Here is a 27,500-nt window from a genome sequence, read left to right as displayed (position 1 = left end):
GTTTAAGTTAACGAAAACAATTTTTGTTAGGAAGTTATAGATCATAAATGAACATGGCAAATTGGTCAGCATATAAAAAACAATAAATGAAGAGACTAGTTGGCAAACCATGTCAACTGTGGAGCTGTACACGCCACTGCTGTAATAATTATGGGTAAACAGGGGCATTCATAAATTTTGCACTTCTATAAATAGAATGTGTTCCACTTCAGAATGCAGCAGCATCATCCAACATTACCCAATAACCGTGTTGAATATTTACTACATTCAGATTATGGCGAAACTTTTTGGAGAGCTTTTCTTCAAATCTCTTTTCTTCTTTTGGTACCGTATCCTCTTTAAGCAACTCAAGAATCTCATAGGATTCCACAGAACTATCATCAACTCCTTCACAAACTCAACAACACAGTTCAACTTCAAATACCAGAAATTTCCCTCTCTGTTTCATCGTTCTGACCTCAATGACCACACTTTGATCTTTGATGTAGAAAACACTCTGCTGAAAACCCCATCTCTGTTTCCATACTTCATGCTTGTAGCCTTTGAAGCTGGAGGTCCCCTGAGAGCCGTGGTGCTTGTTCTGCTATACCCTCTTGTCTGTTTAGCAGGGGAGAAAATGGGGTTGAAGATCATGGTCATGGTATCCTTCTTCGGGATCAAAGCAGAGAGCTTCAGAGTTGGAAGGTCTGTTCTGCCAAAATTCTTCTTGGAAGATGTTGGTTCAGAAATCTTTGAACTGCTGAAAAAAGGTGGGAAGAAAGTCGGTGTAAGCAACCTGCCAAGAGTAATGGTGGAAAGCTTCTTGAGAGAGTACTTGGAGATTGATTTTGTTGTCGGCAGGGAGATGAAAATGTTTGGCGGGTACTACACTGGATTGATGGATGAGAGCAGAAAAACTATTGAGCATGCTCTGGAGCATGTTCAGGAAGGGAAAGGGTGTTCAGATATGATTGGAATTGCAATGTTCAATCAGATTGATGACCATGAAATTTTCTCTCATTGCAAGGTTTGTGTTCTTAATTTCTCTTTTTATTCAATTTTTTAAACATTTGGTTTCACAACATAAAATTTCTAAATCCGTCCCAATTAAAGGCTAAGAACCGACTAGATCAGTAGAGATTATGATTCGTTCACACTTCACTTTTTCTTTCATTTTATTTGCACTTATTTTCTTTTTTAGCTTTCTCTACATTTTCTATCGCATACATATTATATATATGTTTTATTTGTCTCATTTGTCTTTATATATTTTCTTAAGGTGGAAATGAAATTAAAGTGCTTATGAAACTTTATTTAGTTAAATAATAGATTGGATCATCTTGACCATTCCACTGACATTTTGTTTGTCCTTTTCCAAACCAGGATGTTTATGTTGTGTCAGAAGCTGACAAGAGAAGCTGGCAAAAGCTAGCAAAGGACAATTACCCAAAACCACTTATCTTTCACGATGGAAGATTGGCTCTAAGGCCCACTCCAATGGACTCAGTAGCAATGTTGATGTGGCTCCCATGGGGGTTGATCCTTTCTATTATGAGAATCTCACTGGCTCTCTCACTTCCATTCAAAATCTCAACGCCCTTGTTGGTATTCAGCGGGTTGCATCTCACATCTTCAATTCCCAACAACAAAAACAGAGAAAACGGTAAAAACCACGGTCATCTCTACGTGTGTAACCACAGAACTTTGCTAGACCCTCTCTACATCTCATTCTCATTACAGAAGAACTTAATCGCGGTGACTTATAGCTTAAGCAGAATGTCTGAAATTCTGGCACCAATCAAGACGGTGCGTTTGACACGGAACAGGGACAAGGATGCAAATATGATGCAAAACTTGCTGGGTCAAGGTGACCTTGTTGTGTGCCCTGAAGGGACCACTTGTAGGGAGCCCTATTTATTGCGGTTCAGCCCTCTGTTTTCGGAAATGTGCGATGACATAACACCCGTAGCTGTCGATAGCCACGTTAGCATGTTCCACGGCACAACCGCTGGTGGGCTCAAGTGCTTAGACCCAGTATTTTTCCTCATGAACCCGTCCCCAGTCTACACGGTTCAACTTCTAAACCAGGTAGAACGTTCATGTTCACCTTCGTGTCCACACGAAAAGCGTGAACACGAATGTGAACGTGAAAGTGAACACGAAGGTGTACACTCAAGATTTGACGTGGCTAATGATGTGCAAACGCAAATTGGAGACGCATTGGGATTTGAGTGCACTAAACTTACAAGGAAAGATAAGTATTTGATTTTGGCTGGTAATGAAGGTGTAGTTAGTTGTTCCACCAAAAGGAGTTGTGAATGAGAGAGCTACATTTTGTGAAGTCATCACTCACCAACGAACTGTTACCTGTAAGGAAAGTGAAGTTGTGAAAAGGAAAGAATGGATCGGTGTCTAGTCCATTCAGTTTTATTAGCTAGCTTTACGTTTGCTAACTAAGCTCGTGGACCTCAAGGATAAATGGTTCTTTTCCTCCCTTGTGAATTCTGATTGATTTTTTTGTTTTTTGTAATTTATAAATTTGTATTAATTCCTTTTTTGTAATACAAAGTGATGCCGATTCTTATCTATTGTTGTCATTTTGCAATCAATGTAGCTGGCTACCGCTAAACACATTTATAACAGAGTAATGTGACGAAATATCTTTTTATACATTGACTATTCTCCTATTATGTGGACAACCCTCCTCCTTCTCCACTTACTTGATGTTAAAAAAAAATTCATGAATCTGGACAACCCCCCACTTACTTGACTATTCTCCTATTATGTGGAAATATACTCTAAAAAAAGATAACAACAATGCAAAACTTAACAAATACCAAGATGGTAATTTTACAAAACCGACCAAGTGTTCTTATTGAGCCTTGCAAACACAACTAGTCCCCACCACCAAACAGTCAGTAAGAGAAAACCAAAACTAACAGGTACATAATCTGAAGGACTTAGTCATGCAAGCATTTAATCAACTAGGTTGAGTGTAACAAGAAGGAATTGTAAAGGAAAATAAAGTACTAATAATGTTGCTGGGTTATGGTACACAAAAGTAAATAAGACAAGAGGAAGTCAACCAACTTTTAGCCGTGCTCGGATGGGTGGAGACAAGGGTGAAGGCTTGAGTTGCGGGGGCGGGAAAGGGCAGGGGTTGTCGAGGCACTAGGCCAGCATGGGCATGCGATAGCGTTCAGCTGGAACGATGGAGGCGCAACGATGCAATGGGTGGGCGAGCGGCATTGTGCTAAGCGCCACATGGGTGAGGCGACGATGTAGAGTTGAGACAATGGATGTGAGGTCGGAGACGCGACAATACGACAAGTATGATTAATTGGAACAATGGAGGTGTGGTGGCGTAGTGAGTGGTGTAAGAGATGTGCTTCTAGAGTTGTGGGGGCGTAGGCGACTATAGGACTGGACACGTGCGGGAGGAAGGGACGTGGGAGGCGACGATAGTTTGTAAAAGAATTAGGGTTTGAGAGTGTGTGAAGGTTTGAGAGGAAAGCGAGCTTAAATGGAGGCTGACTGGGCCTAAGAGATGAAAGAGATACTTCACATTAATTTTAGTCATGACCAATTTATGTTTGGAAAAACCCAACGTGAACCGAGGCAATAGCATCGACCAAACCGATGTTATATCTTTAAGTGGAATAGAAATTTTAAAATCAACATTTTGCGTAAATTTAGCCAACAATAATACACAAAATTACGAGTTCTGGCGCAACAGACGCTAAATTTTGACGCCAAATTGAAATTTTTGGCGGTGAATTAACATCATGAATTGCAATATTTAAATTGTGACGGTCTAAACAGTCGTAATCTGAAAAATGTGTATTCTAGCGGATTTTCTCAACTGATTATTATAAATGGAAAGGAAAGCTAATTTTCTACCACTTTTTAGGCCCCGTTTGGATAAACAGCTTAATTAAGCGCTTATTCATAAGCTATTTTTAAAAATTTATTGAAATAAATTAAAAATAAGCTGTGTATAAGCATAAGCTGTTTTTCATAAGCTATCCTGAGTAGCTTATGAAAATAAGCTGAAAATAGCTTATGGCAGACCATAAGCTGTTTGCATAAGCTCTCCCAAACACTGGCATAAGAGCTTATGCTGTCAGATAAGCTCAAATAAGCTCTTCCAAACTGGGCCTTAATCCCCGAAAATCATAATTAAATCTGGAAAAAATGGAACGTTGGTCGTGTCCCGCGAATGTTACGTTAGGGTCCATGTAGCGCGACCTGTAACTATGTCATCAAATCAAATTGAACTGCTAGCGTATGTGTTAATGCTTGTTATAGCAATGTACCGCTAAAGGGCACTATCATTTTAAAGCTTATCCAAACGGTCACGTAACTAATTATTAGAGCTTAATATATTTTGTTGAAAAATCTTAACTACGTACACAAACGATTAGACCATGGTTATGGTTCTAGATCCTTCTTTCACAATATTTTTTCTGCCACGTAGGAGTAGCAACTAACCGTAACCGAACCCTATAAACATATAGTCTAATAAATGCTGCACCTTAAGATGCGCTACTCCCCACGGGCACATAAGTAGATAGAGGCCTGGAACCGTTTGAAGGGAATAATCAAACACTATGTCTAAAACTTTAGGCCGTTAGGGTGCTCCAATGGCAGGGTTTGACTTTATAAAATATAAAATATACTACAGCTTTTTTTGAGGTGAAAAGGATATCACATTACAGTGAAGTTATGGATTAGTTCCGCAGTTTCTGACTTTCTTCTCACATCACATGAATCATGCGTGCATCTCAAGTTCTTTATATTATCTCTCACAAGATTATTGAGTCTTGAGCTTGCTAGGAAATGCATGTTCCTTTTGTTGCAAATCTTATATAACCTCATCACTAGAACTATATGATGCGAAACGTGATATAGTATAATCTGGGCATGAGACCCACTTGCACCGTGACTCTTGTAACACCATTGATCTAGTAAAAGAGTTTGTGCCACTCTTAAAAAATACCCTGGCGAATGTTTTGAATGTGGCTACTAGCTAGCAAGCTGCATGTAGTTGGAATTTATGAATTAGAACGTAACAAAGATCCATAACTTCAGGCATTAATTCACCACTTGTTGTATGATATGACTTTGAAAGAAAATTCACAATGCATGCATGTAGATGCAGTGCAAATATACGATGCATCTCTTTTATATAGCTTTAATTTGTCTAACATTCATCCCCACATGTTGGGATGGTGTACACTCGTAACTTGTAAACATATAATTTGTAACCGTCCCCGAATGTTAGTTCAAGGGGTAAGAGCTAGGAGACATAAGTATTTGGGAGGGTGAAGGGTTCGAACTCTGAGAAATGACTAATTTACTAACATTACTAACAACTAACATTTCCCTATTATATATATATATATATATATGTATATAATTTGTAACCATGAGAAAGTTTATGACTTGAAAAAATAGTGGTACAATAGTTATCCGAAAATTAGCTGTAAAATAGTTAAAAGTTTGTGTGACATAGGATAGGTAAGATCCTCTCAATTTGTAATTCAATATATATATATATATATATATATATATATATATGAGTTGATTATGATACATTCATTGAGCGGATTTTGCCGCCTCTTGAGCTATTAGCCTGGTTGAGACTTAAAGAATTACTTATCACAAAAGCTTAAACTGTTAGATTAGGGCCAAATGAAGGATTTTATATTATATTCTAACACGTCCCCTCACGCAAGGTTTGGGTTTGAAGCGTGGATAAATGCACAGACCCGCCGACCATGTGCTTAAATTCCACTCTATCCATTTTAGTCGCATTTTGCAGCAGTTTAATTTACCATTAACACATTTTGTAGTGGATCAAAATCTGTCAGGGTCGGTCCAACACTAAATGAGGCCTAAAACAAACTTTAAAGTGAGACATTTTTACCTAAAAAAATTCTTTATCAAAACTTTTTATGTGAAAATAATTTTTTATTTAAAATTTACTTTTTCGAGCTTTTTTAGATGCAAAATCATTTATTAAATTATCATAATCAATTTGATTTAACATGTCTTTTTCAATTGATAATAAAGCTCATTTAATCTTTGTTGAGAGATGATTGATCTAAAATAAGTTTTTATTAATTTTAATTTTGGAGCCATTTTTTACTTTGTAAAAAAAAATTGGTGCTTTTTTTACTCAGTAATTTTTTTTGTGCCTAAAATCCTTGCTTGGTGGTTTTGACCTTGGGCTGACCTTGAAATTCATACCAATGCACAAAAACCGCCATGCGGTTTGAAACACCACAAAATGACACTAAACTCAATGGCCTAAAATCAATAATTTATTATTTAAGAGGATCAAAATCAATGTGAAAATTAAAGGAGGACTAAATTTAATAATTTACTATTTTAAGAGGACTAAAAACATAGTTATCCCTAACATTAATGGCGATTACCTGTTGCAAGTAGTGTTACGGTTATGTTTTGATCCACAATTAATTTTGTTTTGGTCAAATGATACACAATTAATGGAAGGCTTAATCCTCAAATTAGTCCCTGTCTTTGTGTCGCCGTCTGAACCAGGTCCCTGACCGGAAAAATTTGTGGATTAAATCCCTCTCTTTAAAAAACGTTTGGAGCCGGTCCCTACCGGAACTTGGAGCTCCGGCGAGTGATGATGTAGCGTGCTGACTGTGTAAATGAAGCTGACATGGCACTAAAAATAAATAAATAAATAAAATTAATTTACACATATGATAATTAACATAATTAACTCTAATTCTAATTCTAACCCAAATCTAATTAAGCCAACTTAATTCCCCCTCCCACACTAATCCTAATTCCCACCAAATTACCCCAATTTCCATTTCATCAACTCAGAAATTAGGGTTCATAATATTTTCTTCTTCTCCCTCTCCCGATCTCCTTCTTCATTCTACTGCTGTTCTTCTTCTTCATACTGTTGTTCTTCTTCTCTTCTCAATCGTGGATCTAGGGCTCTCGAACGAGATTCTTGGCCACCACCACTTCTGGGTCTCAATCTCCTGGGTTTCTTCTTCCATGGCCACCGCCACCACTACCACTCACGGCTTGGCCACCACCACCACTTCCGAAAGCACGATGGGTCTTCTCTCGAACTTGGAGAGAGCAGATCGATGGAGATCTGAGTTGGGGATCTTCTCCGAGCCCACGCCCTTGCTCCGCCGTCATCACCATCGCACGCTCTGAGTTAGGGACGCTTTGAACCTTCGGTTGCAGGTGGGTTGGGGTTTTTGACGCTCTGAACCTTTGATTGCAGGTGGGAGTGGGGTTGGGGTTGGGGTTGGGGTTCCGATTGCAGTTGGGGGTTGGTTAGAGAAGAAGAAGATGAAGGAGGAGGAGATGAAGCAGATGGGGTTTTGGGGTTTATGGACAGGGCGTGCGTGATTTTAACAATCTGGTGGTTCCCCTATTTCTGGTTTGGCAGCGTGTTGGAATTACTCTTCCCCTTGCTGGTTTTTCGGTTGCTACTTTTACCTTCTAAGGATTGCTGAGCATTCTCCAGCAACTCCATTCCTTCGAGCATGGTTGTGGCTCAAGGTGAAGGTCAAGGATTTCCATTTCTCCTTCTATGAATGGCTATCAGAACCTATTTTATGCATCAGAAGTGTGGGGTAATTAGCCTTGGCTCTGTGTTGTTTGAAGAGTGTTAGGCAGGGATGTTGGATCCATATTGTTGATAGTGTGAAGTGGATTTTCTGATAGCTAAAGGAACAAGTAGGTTACTGTCTGCATAATTGGAATAATTGGATGATCAAATCAGACCTGGTCATGTCATCGTGCTTTGGTCTTCTTCTGGTGGATTATGTAACCGTTTGAAGGATGGACAAGCATTGTTGTTGGCTCTCATTTTGTAGGACTCCTTGTTGTTTTCTGTTTCACTGTTTCTACTTTATTTTACTTTATCTCTTCCCCTTGTATCCTCTCTATTATGTTCCTTTGTAAGGATTGGCACCCCTTTGTACCCAAAAACCTTCTAAGTATTGCTAGTATAGCTTTGGTTGATTTAGTGTTGGTTCCGTTTCTAGCGTCTGTAATCCTGAAATGGGTCATTTAGCACCATTCTTGTATCTCTTTCTTTCTTTTTCTTTTTACTATTGTTTCTAGCTTCTGTAATCCTGAGATTTGTTCTTGGTTTTGGTACTTCCTTAATATATTATTGGGTTATTAAAAAAAATTGTGGGTAAATTTTCTGGGTTTGGAGGGAGGGGTTATTCTTGATTTTCATGTTTCTGGGTTTAGTTGTTTGTTGAAGAACATAAAGAATGTGAGGGAAGATGATTTATTTCTCTGGGTTCAAGTTTGGTTGTTTTTGCTTAGTAAATTTTTGTTTTTTAACTTTAATTAATTTATGGGAAATTGGGCTTTTTTAATTAACTTTGAAATTTTTAATTAATTTATTTTCCTGATGTGTAATTTTTATTTTTTTATAAATTCCACGTAGGCACTATTGATACAGTCATCATGCCATATCATCACTCGCCGGAGCTCCAGACTCCGGCGAGGACTTGCTCCAGACGTTTTACAAAATAGAGGACTTATTCCACAAATTTTTCCGGTCAGGGACCTAGTTCAGACGGCGAGACAAAGACAAGGACTAATTTGAGGATTAAGCCTTAATGGAACAACATAGAGTGCAGCTGTCGCAGGCAGAGCACAAACTTGGCGGCTAGGCCAGGTGTGGTTGGGTGGTGGAACTTTTCAGCAGTGACAAGATCATAGAAGAAGCCACAAATAACGATTTCACAGTTGAAAATTTGGTTTTGGGAAATGGATAGGAACTTGTTTATGTGTCAACCACCAGCTGAGTTATATTATAGTCTTCCCTCATATTCTCCGTTGGTATTAAATAAACCACAACCAAATTGGGTCCTGATTTCAGAAGTTAGGAAACAGCTCACAAATGCTAAGTTAGGAACTTGGAAACAGATGTCAAGTGAAAACTAAAAATACAAACTGTATTCTTTTGTTAGGATAATACGTTATACTTACCATAGTACGTTCGTTTACAAAATTGACCTGAGATTTATTAACAAACGAAATATAACCATATGTGTCTCTTTCAACGGTACACTTGCTTTCCTTTCAAACTAGGCCCAGCATCATAAATAGCATATGGACGTACAACTTTGTTAAATTTGAACAGTTTCAAAGGTTGTTTTCCAACAATATTAGTTATGCATGTGTCTCTTTATCTCTAAATACTTTTTCTATTCTTTTTTTTTTTTTGACGTAAAGACTGAATTGTCACTGATAATTAAGCAAGAGATCAGCAGAGATAACCCCCTACCATCTCAGGAGGATAATCCTCAATGTCAACAAAACAAAAACGCGACATAGCAAATTGGGCCCAAAAGTATGCTGCCATATTACTACCCCAATTAACATGAACCAAACTAAAACTACGAAAGTTATGCGCTAAATCAAAACAAACAGAAATAACATAAGACAAATAAGAAAATTGCCCGTCTCTATTCTTCCACGCATTCACCACCCGCAGGTTGTCCATCTCTATAACCAGTGACGGATCCAGAAAGTTTGAGTCGTGGGGGCAATATACATATTCACATACATATAAATAAGTAGTGAGGGCAAATAACACATATAGTAGTAAGAAAATAAATTTTTTTATAAGGCAAATAATACAAACAACACACAATAGTAAGGAAACATAAAAAAATTAAATTGGTGGGGGCAAATGCCCCATAACCTATAACATGCATCCGTCCCTGTCTATAACCACGTCCTGGAATCCAAGCTCCAAAGAGAGATTGATGCACCACTTCAGCACCAACGCTTCTCCCATTGCCACCGACCACACTCCCGGTCACCTTGATGTCGCCGTAGCCAGCACTTCCCCCCGAGAGTTCCGTGCGATCATCCTGAAACCCATGGTTTTAGCCAAAGGCTCAACTGCATCCACGTTTATCTTAACAGTCCCTGGCCCTGGAGGATCCCTACTCCGCATCCCCATCCGTCGTCCTTGACGCACCATACCCGCAGCATGTTGTTCCACCCGCAAAGCCTCTGATGACAGTGAAGCTGCCCGCTGCAAAATCTGGGCATGAGAGGGCCAACAACCATCAAAACACCATCGGTTTCTCCTCTCCCAAAGAGCCCACATGACAGTAAGCACAACATCCGTAAACCACCCATCACCCACCCTTAAATTCTGCCCCAGCCAGTGCAACACTAAATAATCAGGCGGAGGATGGCGAAAATCCAAGGATAAACAACTCGCACTCCTCCTACCTCCAGCCTCCTCCAAGATAAAAGCATACCCAGTTCTCACAGTATACTCACCATTTTCTGTCCCTGACTAGTATAGGCCATCCACGCTCGTTCCCCCCACCCAAGGTAGCCTCATAATGGCTTCAGCTTCATGGTGAACAAAAATCTGACGTATCAGCTCTCGATTCCATCATCTCCCATTAGGCAAAACTACCTGAGAAACCATAGAAATACCCGCCACCACACCCTGCCCAGAGTACACCCTATTCCCAGCCGCTCCAGGCACCCAAGGATATTGTCACACTCGCACCATCACACCATAACCAATCCTCCAAACACAACCCCTCTCCAGAACCCACCGCGCACCAAAAATACTCCTCCATGAGTAGCTTGGCCTCGAACGCAAAGTAGCGTTCGTTAAGCCAAAATGACGGAAATAACAAGCTTTCAGGGTCCTCGCCAACAAAGACTGCTCTCGAGTCGTCAACCTCCACCATTGTTTAGCAAGAAGAGCCGTGTAAAAAGCTTGAAAATATTGAAAACCTAGACCCCCACTCTCCTTTGCTTGAACTATCTTCTCCCACCTCATCCAGTCCATCTTTCTCCTCGTGTCCACCTCATTACAAAGGGAAGAGGGCATAGCAAAACAGCTCATCACATATGCAAATAATTTTTCTATTCATTATTATAAGAATCTAATTAGAGTTACATTTTAGTTTTTTTATAAGAACACACTTGCAGTTTGTAATGCATATCAATAGTCTTTTTTCCTCATAAAAGATAAGAAAATGAATTGCAAATAATTTTGAAAATTTATATGAAATAAGAACAAATTTAATGCTGCTTAAATACCTGTGCAATGACGACCCATTTTATCCTATTTAATTTAGCTTTTGGCACACTAATTTCTTTAAGGTTTCTAAAATTCAAGTCTAGTAAGCTTTATCGGAATCGCAGAATTGTTCATTTGCATGAAGGCCATCTTCAACAAATGGGGCTTATGAAAGGACCGCCAAAGCAAGAATTGAGAAGAGCAGAGGGCGCAAGCCACTAGAGTTCGATGGAGTGAACAACAACATAAGACCAAGGGAGAGAGGAAGTGGCCCACGGTCGCAAACAACGATTTTGGATGGAGGCTAGCGGCTGATGGTCGCAAATGGTGGTGAAGTGGCCAACGATCACATCTATGATCTAAGAAGGTCGAGGGTCAAAGATTTGATCTAAGAAGCTCGAGGATCACAAGTATGATAACAGGGGAAGAAAATAGGCATAATGATGGATGATTGTGGCCAAAAGAAAGGATAGAGCAAAAAAAAAAACAACCGCATTTATTCAGGCAATATACCACTTAATTAATTTGGTAGGAACCTATCTAATGTGGGGTAACACCTAAACAAGTAGTAGGAGAGCCTTCATAATGGTGGGGAAAAACCTCCAAGGAGGTGGTGAAGCAGCTAGCAAAGGTAAAACCCTAGCAGAGGGCTTTTCAAGGATTTTTCTCTCTTCTTTCTCGATCACAACTTTTATCTATCATATCGCACATTTTTATTTCTGTATTCTTATATCTCTCTTGGTGTTATTTGAATTGAACTGTGAATAAAGATTTATTCGAAAAACAAATTGAAGTGCTAAAACTTTTTTTCTTTTTCTAAAACTAAAACCCATCATCATCAATATCATCATCAAGAATGGGCCAAAACACAAGGCCCAAAAAACAAAAAACGACAACAGAAACGTGCACTGAACAGATATTCATGTCGATTCGACCCAAAAAGAAAAACACGTCCCTCCCTCCTTCAATAAAATTGCACCGCAAGTTAACCCTAGCCTTCACCTCTGAGTTTCTAGGGGCTTCGAAGAGGATTGAGATTAGGGTTTTGATGGGTACAGAGAGGAAGCGGAAGGTGAGTTTGTTTGATGTGGTGGACGACTCCGCCGTCAAGATGGCCAAAACCAACGGCGCCACCAGCCTCATAAACCACTGGACCGGGAAACCTTACTCCCAGCGGTACTACGACATTCTCGAGAAACGGAAAACCCTCCCCGTCTGGCTCCAGAAGGAAGAGTTCTTCAAGGCTTTGCGCGAAAACCAGACTCTCATTCTCGTTGGTGAAACTGGTAGTGGTAAAACCACACAGGTCAGTTTCTCTACTCCAAAACCCTCTCTCAAAATTGAAATTGTAGGGACTCGATGAATTCTACTTGTTTTTGTGTGTAGGTCACTGAATTTTATGGTTTTGTGTTTTTGTTATTGGTGACAGATTCCTCAGTTTGTTCTGGAAGCGGTTGATTTAGAGAGCCCTGATAGACGCGGGAAGATGATGGTTGCATGCACTCAGCCGCGTAGAGTGGCTGCGATGTCTGTTTCCCGCCGTGTGGCTGAAGAGATGGATGTCACTATTGGAGAAGAGGTTGGTTATAGCATCAGATTTGAGGATTGCAGTAGTTCCAAGACGGTTTTGAAGTATGTTTTGTTTTTCTGTTAAATTACTACTTTCTTTAGTTAATTGAATTTAGAGTTTCGTGCAGTATTTTGGCCCCGTTTGGAAGAGCTTATTTGAACTTATCTGATAGCTTAAGCTCTTATGTAAGTGTATGGCAGAGCTTATGCAAACAGGCGCCATAAGCTGTTTTGAGCTTATTTTCATAAGCTACTCAAGATAGCTTATGAAAAAGAGCTTATGCTTATATATAGCTTATTTTCAATTTATTTCAATAAAAATTTTAAAATAGCTTATGAATAAGCACTTATGACCATAAGTGCTTAATTAAGCTGTTTTCCCAAACGGGGCCTTTATATAATGTTTTCCCCCCCTATGGGTCTCAATTGGGATGCGTTTTCTTTGCTCCCTGCCACAGGTATCTTACAGATGGTATGCTTTTGAGAGAAGCAATGGCGGATCCGCTTTTGGACCGATACAAAGTAATTATTCTTGACGAGGCGCATGAAAGGACTTTGGCCACGGATGTGCTGTTTGGTCTTCTTAAGGAAGTACTTAAAAATAGACGTGACCTGAAGTTGGTTGTTATGAGTGCAACACTTGAAGCTGAAAAGTTTCAGGGCTATTTTTCCGGGGCGCCTCTTATGAAAGTGCCTGGAAGGCTACATCCGGTGGAAATTTTCTACACTCAGGAGCCAGAAAGAGATTACTTGGAGGCGGCTATTAGGACAGTTGTACAGATACACTTGTGTGAGCCTCCTGGAGATATACTTGTTTTCCTTACTGGGGAGGAAGAGATAGAAGATGCATGCCGCAAAATAAATAAAGAAGTTTCAAATTTGGGAGACCAGGTGGGACCTTTGAAAGTGGTACCCTTGTACTCTACACTTCCTCCAGCTATGCAGCAGAAGATTTTTGAAGCAGCTCCACCTCCAGTTAAAGAGGGAGGGCCTCCTGGAAGGAAGATTGTGGTATCAACTAACATTGCAGAAACTTCCTTGACAATTGATGGTATAGTCTATGTTATTGACCCTGGGTTTGCTAAGCAGAAGGTTTATAACCCTCGAGTTCGGGTCGAGTCTTTGTTGGTGTCTCCAATATCAAAGGCTAGTGCACACCAGAGATCTGGGCGTGCTGGAAGAACTCAGCCAGGGAAATGTTTTAGACTTTACACTGAAAGAAGTTTCAATAATGATCTTCAGCCGCAAACCTATCCTGAAATTTTGAGATCTAATCTTGCGAACACAGTTCTTACCTTAAAGAAACTTGGTATAGATGATTTAGTGCATTTTGATTTCATGGACCCTCCTGCCCCCGAGACCTTAATGCGCGCTTTGGAAGTATTGAATTACTTGGGTGCACTTGATGATGAGGGTAACTTAACAAAGCTGGGTGAGATTATGAGTGAATTTCCATTGGATCCTCAGATGTCAAAGATGCTTGTTGTTAGTCCTGAGTTCAACTGTTCAAATGAGATTCTTTCAATTTCAGCCATGCTATCAGGTATGATTCTATTTTTAATTGCTTTTTTTGTGTCTGTCCTGAGTCTCACCCTAATGTTAAGGGAATGTTGTTGTGTTGGGCTCCACTTTGATATGGATGCCCAGCATTTTTACATGTGCACAGTCTATATTGTGCATACGAGGGGATGTTTGACTGCTTACATGTGTGCTAAGTTGCACATGAATGCGGTTCATTGAGTATGTCCTGTTAGTTAGTCATCAGCAACTGTCTTCTCTGGGTTTCATGCCCCCGGTTGGCATGTACCATAGGATTCTAAGTAAGTGCTGATGCAGATAGTTGCAGTTTCTCAGTATTCTCTCATGAAGAAATTGGTGTCGTCTCGCCTCTATGCATCTGCTGACCTTCCGTGGACCTCCTCTGTGATAAATAATTTCTTTCTCTAGTACCCAATTGCTTTATTCGGCCTAGGGAGGCACAAAAAGCTGCGGATGAAGCAAAAGCTAGGTTTGGGCACATTGATGGAGATCATCTCACACTCTTGAATGTTTACCATGCCTACAAGCAAAACAGTGAGTGCTCATTTCTGCTACTTTGTTTATTCCCCAATTTGTTGCTATTTATTTTTGTCTAATGTCAAGTTCGTTAATTGTACGTGAATGGTTTTTCAGATGAGGATCCATCTTGGTGCTATGATAACTTTGTTAACAATAGGGCGCTGAAATCAGCTGATAATGTCAGACAACAGCTAGTGCGTATCATGACTCGGTATAACCTGAAGCTATGCAGCAGTGACTTCAATAGCCGTGACTACTATGTCAACATAAGAAAGGCAATGCTAGCAGGATATTTCATGCAGGTGGCCCATCTTGAGCGGACAGGACACTACTTGACAGTGAAAGACAACCAGGTTTGTTGAGATGCACTGCAATTTGTGCTTATCTTCCTTCCTTTTCCATTTTGTACTACAAAAATAGCTATTGTGTAGGCTGAAGGATTGCATTTATATTAATTATTATATTCTGGTGTAGGTGGTGCACTTGCATCCTTCAAATTGCCTGGACCACAAGCCCGAGTGGGTAATCTATAATGAATATGTCCTTACCAGTCGGAACTTCATTCGTACTGTGACAGACATACGCGGTGAATGGTAAGATTTTATTCATTTAGTATTTTGATGGCTTTCCAAGCAAGGTTTGAGTTTGACAACTTGAGCTGGTAAAAAGTAAATATTTTTCATCCATGATATTTGATGGGAAACTTGTATTCAGTAAAAGTGCTATCAGTAAATATATAGTTTTCTGGCATAAATTTTGATGCAGGAGCAAATTAATTATGAATTTATTATTTTTAGTATTTTTAAATATATTTAGGATCATTCCGAATCTATTCTGTTTTTAATTAAGTTTAGGATCAATTTGTTAGGATTTGTTATTTTTAATTACTTTCTAATTGAGTTTAGGATCTTTTAGTTAGGATTTTCATTATTTTTAGTTTCATTAGGGTTTTCCTATTTCTCTATTTAAGCACGTGTAAGGCAATAGCCTATTCAGTTTATTATTGATAATCAAATTTGAGATTTTTCTCTCTTTACTGGTGGATTCCAGAGTTATCTTTTTAGGGTTCAGTGCTTGCTAACCCTTACTTTCTGGTGGATTCCAGAAACCTTTTCTTTTAGGATTTGCGCTTGCAATCCTAGTACGACTTCCGCTGCATCAAGTGGCATCAGAGCAGGCTTTCTCCTGTCTCTTTTCTTTGCTTGATCAACCATGGAAGATCAACCAATGACCAAAGCAGATCTGAAGGATGTTACCGCGGCTCTTACCGCGGCCCTAACTGCTATTACGCAACATATGACACAACAAATGATACAACATATGGCGACGTTCACGGCGGCTTTAACGGCGCAGATCAACAATACCAACAACGGTAACCGGCGACGAGACAGGAGAGGGAAACCACATAGGTTTCCGCGCGACAACAACAACAATCGTTCCGCTATATCTTTACCTTCCCAATCTTTGCATTCACCATCCGTATCTCATTCTTATTACCAAGTTCAGTACCCAACCTCTAAAACCACCGAAACTCCACACCCCCAACCTGCTACATCCAACCTTATCAATCCTTACCCCAACATATCACCGACTGCAAATCCAATTTCCTTGCCACAACCCTTACCAAAACCTATTTCAAATTCATGTCCATCTGCAAGACCTATGTACGCAACTTCTTCGGAATCAGATTCTCAAATTTCATTTGCGCCATCCTCTATTGTTGACATGGAAGATGAGGCAAAAATGTTGGTGGATGATTTGGTACCATCTGCGCAGAAACCAAGGGAAGTAGACGTTACAAAAGATGAAAACTTTGGCCACATGAAGTCCTCAGAGTTTCTTACATTCAAATCTTCAACTCCGCTTCCTACAGGAGTACAAAGCATTATCCCCTATAATTCAAAAGCCCCCAATGTTATTTTGGAGAAACTGGAGAGGTTAGAATTGCTTAAAGATAGTGATGGTGCTCATGAGATATTTGTTGAAGGAGATGATGAAAAAATAGTTCGAAGTTGTAGTAATGGTGTTGTTCGTTTGGTTGGTTTGCATATTGAAGCCTTTTATTTAGAAGAGAACTTGTGGTCAAGTTCTTTGGAAGAAGAGGAGAATGTAAAGACATCAGAGGCACTTGGTTGTGACGCATTCATGCGGACATCAGATAGTTCTACACAAATTTGGGTATTTGACCCTGGCATTCTTAATGTCGTTCATGAGTTCCGAACAGAGGCCTCCTTTGTTTTTTTTTGTTACGTTAGAACTCGGGGTCGAGTTCTTCACAAGAAGAGGAGCCTGATGCAGGAGCAAATTAATTATGAATTTATTATTTTTAGTATTTTTAAATATATTTAGGATCATTCCGAATCTATTCTGTTTTTAATTAAGTTTAGGATCAATTTGTTAGGATTTGTTATTTTTAATTACTTTCTAATTGAGTTTAGGATCTTTTAGTTAGGATTTTCATTATTTTTAGTTTCATTAGGGTTTTCCTATTTCTCTATTTAAGCACGTGTAAGGCAATAGCCTATTCAGTTTATTATTGATAATCAAATTTGAGATTTTTCTCTCTTTACTGGTGGATTCCAGAGTTATCTTTTTAGGGTTCAGTGCTTGCTAACCCTTACTTTCTGGTGGATTCCAGAAACCTTTTCTTTTAGGATTTGCGCTTGCAATCCTAGTACGACTTCCGCTGCATCAAATTTACTAAAACATATTGTATATTCCTATCATGAATTAATAACACTTGAATAGATGATTTATGTACAGTGGTAAACACAACTTATTATTTTGAATTCCACTCTTTGATTTTAGCTGGGAGAGAGTTGCAAGAATGATTCTCAAGTATAATGTTGTGGACCTTTCTGTACTAATTTTGGCTGATGTTATTTAGATGTATTAACTTTATGATGTATTATTATCCTGCAGGATAGTTGATATAGCACCACATTACTATGATCTGTCTAATTTTCCACAATGTGAAGCAAGGCGTGTTCTTGAGAAGCTTTACAAGAAGCGAGAGAAGGAAAAAGAGGAATCTAGGGGTCGTAAATGAAGTCCTACCCATCCAAGCCTTTTTTCCCTCTTGGATTGGGATTGGATGTCTCGTCTCTTCCAATTTGACATGATAATTTATTCATGGAAAAGATCCCCAATACTTACTTTGAACGACATGCTGGTTGTCAGTAGTTTCTTTGAAAAATTGGCCAGTTCCCTGTACTATTTACTAGAGTAGTGGGAACCTTGTTTTATATTCTTGAACGTTCTGTTGTACCTTAAGGATTATTGCCTGCTCAAATTCGTTTGTTGGATGTTAGTTTCGTTGAAGGTTAGATCCTACTATTGCTTTATCCTACTGATAGTTAACACTCAAAATGAAGTAGAGCGGGATATAGTAATTTGCATGAAGGAATAGATCAAATGTTGATGTTTTAGCCAAATATTGAGGCTTGTCATATCTGGCCCATTTTGTTCTGTTTGCTAGTAACCATACAAATTTTACTTGCCTTGTGCATCCAATTGGATGGTATTTGCTAGCAAGTTGATATTTTTAATGAATTGTTGTCATCTCTATATACTAAAAGTTCTAACTTCTAATGCTTTTCCTCTTTAGCTTATGTTTTAAATTCAATGTGATTTGTTTAATGAACATAGCATTGTTGTGGTACCATAAGAAAATGACTACCTCCTATTCCTGAAAGTATGAGTTTACTATGCTAGCTGTTGTGATAAGAAACACAAGCAGTTATTCTTCACTACGCGTAATTTTGGTCGAACAATACAAATAACTTTGTCACATCATCATCACTTGTCTCTCTTGAAACTTTCCTGCGTAAGTATTGCTGTGAAAGAGTTTTTCACTGCAAGACGCAAAATATGTGAATTAGATGGGTTGCAGTTTTACAGAGAACCAAGTTAAGTTGTTGAAGATTTTTCAACTTCTTGAAGTTTTCATTTAGCATTTTGTCCGTAGATTTCCCATTTTCCTTATTAGTATAACTTTTTTTTGGTCAAGATCGTTTTTACTGTTGGTTCTAAATATTTTTGAAACAAATTATCTGTTATTATTCATGTCTCACTCATAAAGTCTCCATGGGAAATGGATAGAACACGCACACTATTTTTTTTACAACAAATGATAGCACTGGATACTAGGAGGATACAGGTGGTAGTTTTGGCAACAGGAATAACTGATACAGAGGACTACTAAATAGGCATATCCATGTCTAGCAACCTCAAATTTTGTGCTTCTGTCCGGTCAAACTCTGGTATAGTTCATCTATCTCCATCTGTTACAATGTCAACAATTTTGTTAGCAAGTTTATTACATGTAAATTCTTAAACAGATTGCATAAAGAGTAAGGAAAAAAAACTAAGGGGATATGATCCTGTTACCTGATAATACTTGAGCATGTTGTTTCTCTTCTTCTTTAGTGTTGCAGTCACCAAGTCTCTTTCCATGTCAAATGGACGCGGGTCTATTATGACCCCTTTGATATTTTCAAAGCCCCTCAGCTAGTAAAACATTCAAAAAAACATAATTTTAAGTGTTTTAATTTGAAGTGTTTTTTTAATAAATTAAGCTTCTTTTTTCATCTTAACAGTATTTATCACATAAAATTGGATATAGAATATAGATGTTACTGTTACCTTGTTTCTCTGAGCAGTGGACTTGAGCTCAGAAAGCACATATGTCTTCAATTGGTCAAGAGAGCAGAGTTGGGAGAAAGGAGCTATGTGACCATTTAAATATGCCCACTTATTGGTAAATTCTTCATTTGGAACTACAACTGCAACCAGCATTGACTTGAAGCTGTTCCCATAAACCCATATCTACAGCAAAACATGCATCAAATAAATCACAAACTTAGCTAGACTAACACCAGAGTTTAAAGACTCAAATTACTCACATCTTCAACTATTGGAGTGATTCCATAAACATTTTCCAGATGCTCAAGTGCTATATATTCTCCTTGAGAAAGCTTAACAAGATTCTTCTTCCTGTCAACGATCTTAACGACACCATTAGGAAGAATTTCTCCTATGTCCCCTGTGTGAAACCATCCATCTCTAATGACCTCTCTTGTTAACTCAGGACTTTTGTGGTAGCCAGTGAAAACAGTTTTCCCTCTCACACATATCTCACCACATGGAGGAGTTCCAAGAGGATTGTAATCCATCTCTGGAACCTCCTCCAACCGAATTTCATTGTATACAGATACAACACCAACAGTTCCACTCATGCACATTTCATCAGGAAATGCAGTAGTTGTGGCTCCACTTGTTTCTGTCAAACCTGGATTAACCATATCATTACATTGTAAGTTGCTAGTTGCTTCTTCAATAAAAAGTGCATCATGATGTCCTATTTTTCCGTTTCCATACTTCATAACAGTAAACCAAAAGGACTTTTACTTACCATAACCTTGGCATACAAATGCACAAGAAGTGACGCGCAAGAATTCCTCCACCTCAGGGCTCAAGGCTGCTCCTCCAGATATTATTAATCGAACACGCCCTCCTAGCCTAGCTTTGACCTATAATGGCGGGGTAAAAGAACGCCACAATCTTATCGGTGAGGCAAGGAATGAGACACCAAAAGATCCTAATCCATTTTTAAGTAGTTGAAGGTGTCCATAGTACAACTAGTGATTGTGATCAGACTGTTAGTTTTGAGGTGAAAGTATTAAAGAAGAGATATAAACCTTTCTGAAGGCTAATAGATCTGCTAATGGTGATGCATTTCTCTGTTTATATCCTTTTTTCATCCAACCAAGTTTGCTGCATCATAAAAAATGTGAATTAATTAACCAAATTCCATTATCTCAGTGAGTAAAAATAGTTGTACCTTTTCCCATTACTATAGATTATGGAATAGCAACTTACTAGTTGTAGAGGATGTCAAAGGCTTTTCTCCTCACTGGATTGAGCTCTGAAACTGCTTTCTTGATACCTGAAACAAGTATTCTTGATTAAGTTATCATGAAACTAATCACAAAACAATAAATTCTTCTCATGAAATTAATCAGATAAACAATGAAAGTAACCTTGCCTTCATAAACTTTCTCAAAAACCCGGGGGACACCAGCAAACAGTGTTGGCTTTAACTCCATTAAATCATCCCTCAAAGCATTCAGATCCTTCATGCAAAAGATTTAAATAACAAAAGTAAATAAAATACTCATTATGGAGTATACATTTATTATTAGTAGAACAAGTGAGTTGATCAGTCACCAATTGATACTTCATTATGGTCCCTATTTACAGAATTAGTATCTCGTGCACTTACTCAGACAGATGAAATTTGACATGGGAACCTATCAAAACTTAATTTGGTTTTTTTTATCTTGGGATATTTTACAATTTTTTGAACTTTTACTAATAATTTTTTGTTGTATTTACAATGATTCCAGTCTGTCCTATAATTTGTAAATCTGTTTATGGAACTTCATAGATTTGGAGTGGACCAGATTTCCCTAAAGCGGCCCAACAAGACATCCTGGAACCAAACAAAGTCAGGCAAGGAGAAAGACTGTCTTTCCACCAGAAGACGTCACAATTTATCCCACTTTTAAGCCATAAGGCTGTTTATAAAGAATCAACCCCTCTTCCCACCATCTTAAAGACTTGATAGGACCACCCCTCCAATTAACTCCCCATATAAGGTAAATCCCTAGGTTTTTTTTTTTTTTTTGGTTTCCCAAGGTATCCCCACAGCCGACAGTCATGAGAGTAATCCCCCGAGGCTCTGAGATCACGTTAAGTGGGTAGGCCTCTCCCAACAAATGCTTCTCCATACGCACCACCCAGGAATCGAACCTTGAATTAACTGCTTAAGGAGTCCAACTATCTACCAGTTGTGCTACACCTTGTTAGTATCCCCATCAAGTTTTGTTAACTAATGTAACTCGCTACTCTTTAGGCAAGTTTCTTAATTCTCCCTCTGATTGTAACATTAATTGGGAACTCGCCGAGCTCCTAGGGCATAATAAGATATGTTCATTTTAGATATCTTTTAGCATAATAGTGTTGCGTTTGCTCTACCCTCATTAGCTCATCGACACTAGGGTCCATTTCTTTTAAATGTGGATAAAATTAAGTTTGATAAACTTAAAAGAAAAATTTGTATTTGAAATTATGTGTAAATGCAAGTTTTAAAAAATTATGTGTGTGGACAAACGTACCCCATGATAGTAGCCAACAGATGCACCCTTTCTGAAAAAATACTCCTCAATTGTGCGATCAAGGATATGAGCTAATGGGAGGAACGATAAATACACATCGTTCACTGTCATCTATGCAATGTAAAATACACATTGTTTAGTCTTAGATAAATTATATAGTATTCATAGGAAATTAAGAAGAATGTAGTGGATGAACTATATATGTATCCAAAATTGGATTTACCTTGTCTTCAAATTGTTCCATGAAAAGATCCATTCCTCTTACTAAAGCCACTACATTTTCATGCGATAAAACAACACCTTTTGGTTCTCCACTTGTCCCACTTGTGTACATGATTGTGCATGTATTATGAGCCTGAGGTGGAACTATACTTGACGGGTTTTCTTTCCCCTATAAGATAATATAAGTTATTCATATTACCCAAATTAGAAGGAAAAAAAAAGGAGGAATTCATTTCACTATTTCCACATCATTTATTTCTCTACTGAGTGACCATGACTCTGGTCCCAACCCTCTTGATTAGATATTTCATTCTTTGGTAAGTTTATGAAAACCTTTGTGGGATTACATTTATGATTTATCACATAAAAGGGCAAAAACATTAAGAGGGGCCCCATATGGGCAACGCCGTTTCCAAAAGAGGAAGAGGCGAAGAGCACAAATTACCCACGTCTAGATAATTTTAGAAAGTGAAGTGTGTATATATATATATATATATATATATATATATATATATAAAACATTAAGAGGGGCTCCATATGGGCAACGCCGTTTCCAAAAGAGGATGAGGCGAAGAGCACAAGTTACCCACGTCTAGATAATTTTAGAAAGTGAAGTGTGTGTGTGTGTATATATATATATATATATATATATATATATGTATATATATGAGATGTATCTTATGAGAAAAGTGATCTTATGTGAGAAAATGAGAATAAATCACGACCGTTAGATCTAATAATGAATGGTTCAGATTAAATCAAATTAATGGTAATGTGATCATTTAAAAAAGTCACGTGACTTTTTTAAAAAGGTTAAAAAGTCACGTGATTTCATGTTTTAATCTAGATCATTCATGATTAGATCTAACGGTCGTAATTTATTTTCATTTTCTTACGTAAGATCACATTTCTCATAAGATACATCCTCTAATATATATATATATATATATATATATATATATTGCCACAAAAATTTAAACAAAAATACAAGTAGGTAAAACCAACCTAAATTTTTTTTCATAGTTTTTATTCTATAACATTAATAAAATATGTGAATTGATTTATAATGTTCATTTTGTGATGATTTTTGTGCATTAATTACAAATTTTAATCGCCACAAAATGTTTAGTGACAATTTAAATCGTCACAAAATGCACTATAGAAACTAACTTCATCTACTTCATTAATGATATGGACTAAAAAATATGAAATATTTTTAGAAGGACTAAATTCAATTTAGCTATATTTTACAGAGATTTAAAACATATGGATCCTTTATTTTAAAGAGATTTAATGAGTATACTCTTTGTGTAAAATTTCTTACACAAACATTTAAGGATTAGTCATCACATTAAAACGTATGATTTTAATTTTATTAAAATAAAACAAAACATATAACTGTTTTGGCGTTTAATTATTGGTTGCCTGTGTAAATGATTGATAATGTATCAAATTTAAACTCTTTAAAAAATAGTGCTATTTATGATTATTTTTTTCTTTGAAAGAACTTCCAAAATAAATTCCAAAAAATAGGTTGAAGGGATCATTCAACAAATTGAAAGTTCCAATCTAAAATAATAAAAAGAAGACAAAAAAGACAAATTCCAGATAGACCAACCATTTGCAAGAACTCGTCCCATGAAAATGACTTAATTCCAATCGAGGAGGCCCTCTTTTTCTCTTCCTCTGTTAATGAACTGAAGCACACCATGGCTGTAACCATAACCAAACTTAATTTAATGCATTTTCCTGATGTAGCACATAATGCTGAAATTGAAACAAGCTAGTAAATTTACCTTTCAGCCGCTGAGCTGATTTACAATCAGGATTCAAAAGCTGCAAACAGTTGAAGGATTCAGTCAGAACCAAAATTGATTTTTACTTTAAAATCATTTGGAGAAGTATATTTTCAAACATGCACTCTAGAATTGAACATTATTATTTATCTCAAGAAAGTGGTCCTTGATCCTTACCTCTTTAACCTTCTTATCTTGGATGAAAACAAAATCTACATCTGAATGATCTATGATAAAATTTACAGCACCAGGCCCTGTATTAAAAAAAACAAAAAGATATCTTGAAATTTAAATGTTGCTTTCAATTGGACCAGAAATTTAATTAGATAAATTAACACTACATCAGAAAAATGGGCACCACTAATAGAGAAAAAGACAAGTGAGAATACCATAAATTTCTTTGATTCTACAAGTACTTACCAAGGGTGTCATAGAGAGGCACACAAATAAAGCTTTGAGAAGCACAAGCCTATACCAACGTAAACATGATTATGATAGCATTAGAGATGGATTAATAATAATAGAAAAAAATAGAGAAGGCAATGATCATGGAAGTGCCTAACCTCCATTGCTACAATCCATTGGGGGCAATTTGATCCATAAACTCCAATTCTTGAGCCCTGTCATAGGATCACCACAACAAATATTAGAAAAATTAATATTCAACCATATAAAGTATAAAGTGCATCTTTGAAAATCCTTCTACAATTGATCTTAAGTTAAACTCAATTATGGATGGAAACTTCTATAAAGTAGTTTTTAAGTGTTCAAATTAATCTTATCAAAAAAGAAGTTGATCCAAACATGCTAATCGACGTAATGATGATGAACCCTTGTTCCAGAACTTACAGCTTCAGCACCAGATGCTCTTAAAGCAGAGCCAATATGCAGAACCTCATCATAAACATCCTTGTATGTCTTCCAAACATATGGTCCTATCTGGAAACATAAACCAAAAACAATTTACCTTATCTTCTTGACACGTACCAAGTTACATTAAAAATGAAATTGAATTTCCATAAAATACATTTCCATCAACAATTTCACGCCATCCAAGCATCCGATTTTGTGGATGATTTTTCACGGATACACTGCAATCATCAAACAATAAGTCATTCAGAAATTATCATTAGTAGATAAACCACCAAAATTTCAAGTTTCAACTATCTACATTGAAATTTAAGACACCCCAACTTTTTAATTATTATTATAAGTAAGTGCATTTTGAAAATCCTTCTATTTATTCTAAAGCTAAAGTTAATTTTACGGAGAAACTTCTGTAAGTAGCTCCGGTGTCGGAATTATAGGAGCTGAAATTACCTGAAAATATCCCAAGCGGTGCTGAAATCAGGATCCATTGGAGGAAAGTCATTTTTGGAGAGAAGGTTCCTGTACACTGGACCAAGAGATAGTATGCCATTTTTACCTTCTATTCCTTCCTCAACCTTAGCTGCGAAGGTCTTCATCATTTTCCTCTGTTACCAAAATTTGAATGACACACACAACACAAAGCATCAGCAACCAATTAAGTACTAGTGAAAAAAAAATACACACCAACTCTTTCCTTTTTCCGTAACTCAATTAATGTCTGTATAGAAGAATCAAACCACCCAAGTACTTGGTCAGTGACGGCAATAAAAAGGTCATCAATACAAAGTCCAAAACCATGACTTTAAAAAAAAATCTTTTTCATTTGCTCAAAGTTAAAAATCTAAAATCAAATTTGAACTTGTCACATTGAGGTGGAGGTTGAAGTAACACAAGAATCACTTTATGTTAAACTCAAAAAATGAAGTAGAAAACAAATCAAACTTGAAGGACCACAAGGGTGAACTGAATGCCACACAAAATACAAACAAAACGACATATATACATACGCTTACAGACAAAGGCAGAGGTGGTGGCGTGGGTTGTAAACTGTACTTGGGAACGTAGTAAATTAAATTGAATTCCTGTGTGTATTTAAGGAGGGTCGTAACTTGCTCTAACAAAGATGGTGAGTGTGTGGGACAATATACACAGAATAAGATCGATTATTCTTGGCGAAGAAGAACAACATAGTTGAGATTTATAGCTAAATTAAAAGACTAGAACAAGTTGCGGTGGTAAATGAGGTAGTTGAAAGGTATGGACAATGAGTACAACTTCTAAACACCATGGAATACAACTGCTCCTGTCGCTCTCCATATTTCAAAAGGAAAATGCTACTAAGCAGACTTTTTCTTTAACCATGATCATCATGCAATGTTCGAGTTGTGTACGGATAGAGTGAAACTAACTCTTTTTATTAAATATTTAATGCAGTTTACTAAATAGATGTTTGATAAGAGGAATTTAATTTTTTTAAATCTAATAAACATTGGTTAATTACCAAAAGAAAACAATGGTCAATACAAGAAAAATATTAGTAATTAGCAATGGCCAAAGTTGTCGATAAAATCGGTTAACTTACTGATGGATAAGAGGTCGTAGACATTCTTTGAAAAACCATTAATAATCGTTATGTTATTGACGGTTTTGTCTGTTTCTATATTACTGACGACTTTAACTGTTAAAGGCATAATTGTCGTAATACACTACAACAAATGGAAAGAAAGTTATAAAAAATCATAAATTTTTAATTCTTTGTGCCTTTGTAACAACATAACTAACTCCATTCATCTAAATTTGTATGCATACTTTTGTTCTCATTCCCCACAAAATAACATTAAGAAGGTAATTATCAAATGCTGAAAATTATTTTGGAAGATTATAAACTGCAACAAATTGTAACCTACTGATAAATTTTACTATTACTGATGAGTGATTGGTTCAAGTGGTACATACTTTATTTCTTTTAGGCAATGTCTCACTCGAGTGGATGCGAAAAGAACTAGTTAGTCTCAATATGATGTGGATGTTTTCGACTCGAATATGATTGTTTCTCATGGAAAATACCTATAAGCACCAAAAAATAATTTTTACCACTAACAGATGACAATATCTCCCAAAAAGCTCAAGAACTATTTGATTATTCCACTAATAACAGAGGACTTCCAAGCTTTTATTTTACTTCCCTGTAATGTTCTGCGAACAAAGACAATAATATAAAACTCTAACCAATGGGTTTTGAAATATTATGATGGAGGACCGAGGACATAATAATTAAAAGTTAAATGTGGTTTTTCCAACTGAAGAAACTATCATTCTTAGCAAAGAGAGTGTTCATTGTCAAACCATAAATTATTATATAAACAAAACACACGTTTATATAATATTCTAAAATGATAAAAAAATATTTGCTTACAACTAACAAGACATATAATTAACTAAACTTTTTACATAGAATTTAAGTCTTACATGTAGTTATATAGAAAAAATTATACTAACTTCAATGTTTTAAAGACTTTGTAAATACGCTTCATCAAAAGAGCAAGTGCTACAAAATGAAAGAAAAAAAATTAAAAAGTAAATAAAAAACTAACAAAAAATAGCAAAAAGAAAATACAGAAAGAAGAGAAGAGGAGAAGATGGGGGTGATGAAAGTGATATCAACCTCTCTATAGATAAGTTACCGACGACTTTAAACATCGGTAACCTCTAAAATGAAATTTTGCTGATGATTTACACCAT

The 27,500-nt window shown here is 37.1% G+C and overlaps 3 protein-coding genes across 5 annotated transcripts; 2 read left to right on the top strand and 1 right to left on the bottom strand.

Moving 5' to 3' along the window:
- Positions 1-209: 209 nt before the first annotated feature.
- LOC130720927 (probable glycerol-3-phosphate acyltransferase 2) lies at positions 210-2,565 on the top strand. Its single transcript, XM_057571634.1, has 2 exons — positions 210-1,006; positions 1,363-2,565. The coding sequence occupies exons 1-2, from the start codon at positions 275-277 to the stop codon at positions 2,299-2,301; spliced, it is 1,671 nt and encodes a 556-aa protein (XP_057427617.1). The 5' UTR covers positions 210-274; the 3' UTR covers positions 2,302-2,565.
- A 9,454-nt stretch (positions 2,566-12,019) lies between these two features.
- On the top strand, positions 12,020-18,126 carry LOC130716948 (probable pre-mRNA-splicing factor ATP-dependent RNA helicase DEAH2). Of its 3 annotated transcripts, XM_057567009.1 has the most exons (7): positions 12,026-12,371; positions 12,495-12,697; positions 13,093-14,177; positions 14,582-14,707; positions 14,807-15,045; positions 15,167-15,285; positions 17,615-18,126. In XM_057567009.1, exons 1-7 carry the CDS (start codon positions 12,114-12,116, stop codon positions 17,739-17,741), a joined length of 2,157 nt encoding a protein of 718 aa, XP_057422992.1. In that variant the 5' UTR covers positions 12,026-12,113; the 3' UTR covers positions 17,742-18,126. The 3 variants fall into 3 exon arrangements, 2 of the variants coding, with proteins under 2 accessions (XP_057422993.1, XP_057422992.1); XR_009012224.1 differs by lacking the exons at positions 15,167-15,285; positions 17,615-18,126 and having other exon boundaries at positions 12,020-12,371; positions 14,481-14,707; positions 14,807-14,830; XM_057567010.1 differs by lacking the exons at positions 14,807-15,045; positions 15,167-15,285; positions 17,615-18,126 and having other exon boundaries at positions 12,020-12,371; positions 14,471-14,677.
- A 601-nt stretch (positions 18,127-18,727) lies between these two features.
- On the bottom strand, positions 18,728-25,920 carry LOC130721328 (long chain acyl-CoA synthetase 1-like). The gene is made up of 19 exons (XM_057572104.1): positions 25,766-25,920; positions 25,209-25,363; positions 24,916-24,979; positions 24,738-24,827; positions 24,452-24,508; positions 24,309-24,357; positions 24,066-24,142; positions 23,889-23,928; positions 23,711-23,805; positions 22,094-22,261; positions 21,871-21,981; positions 20,739-20,826; positions 20,573-20,639; positions 20,392-20,467; positions 20,106-20,223; positions 19,597-19,982; positions 19,337-19,519; positions 19,082-19,201; positions 18,728-18,975 (listed from the first exon to the last, which is right to left on the bottom strand). The coding sequence occupies exons 2-19, from the start codon at positions 25,355-25,357 to the stop codon at positions 18,922-18,924; spliced, it is 1,992 nt and encodes a 663-aa protein (XP_057428087.1). The 5' UTR covers positions 25,358-25,363; positions 25,766-25,920; the 3' UTR covers positions 18,728-18,921.
- Between the last annotated feature and the right edge of the window lie 1,580 nt (positions 25,921-27,500).

The sequence above is a fragment of the Lotus japonicus genome, chromosome 5 (genome assembly GCF_012489685.1).
Source record: "Lotus japonicus ecotype B-129 chromosome 5, LjGifu_v1.2".
NCBI classification, from domain to species: Eukaryota; Viridiplantae; Streptophyta; class Magnoliopsida; order Fabales; family Fabaceae; genus Lotus; species Lotus japonicus.
The sequence above is the reverse complement of the archived record's forward strand: the minus strand, read 5'-3'. Positions and strand labels throughout refer to the sequence as shown.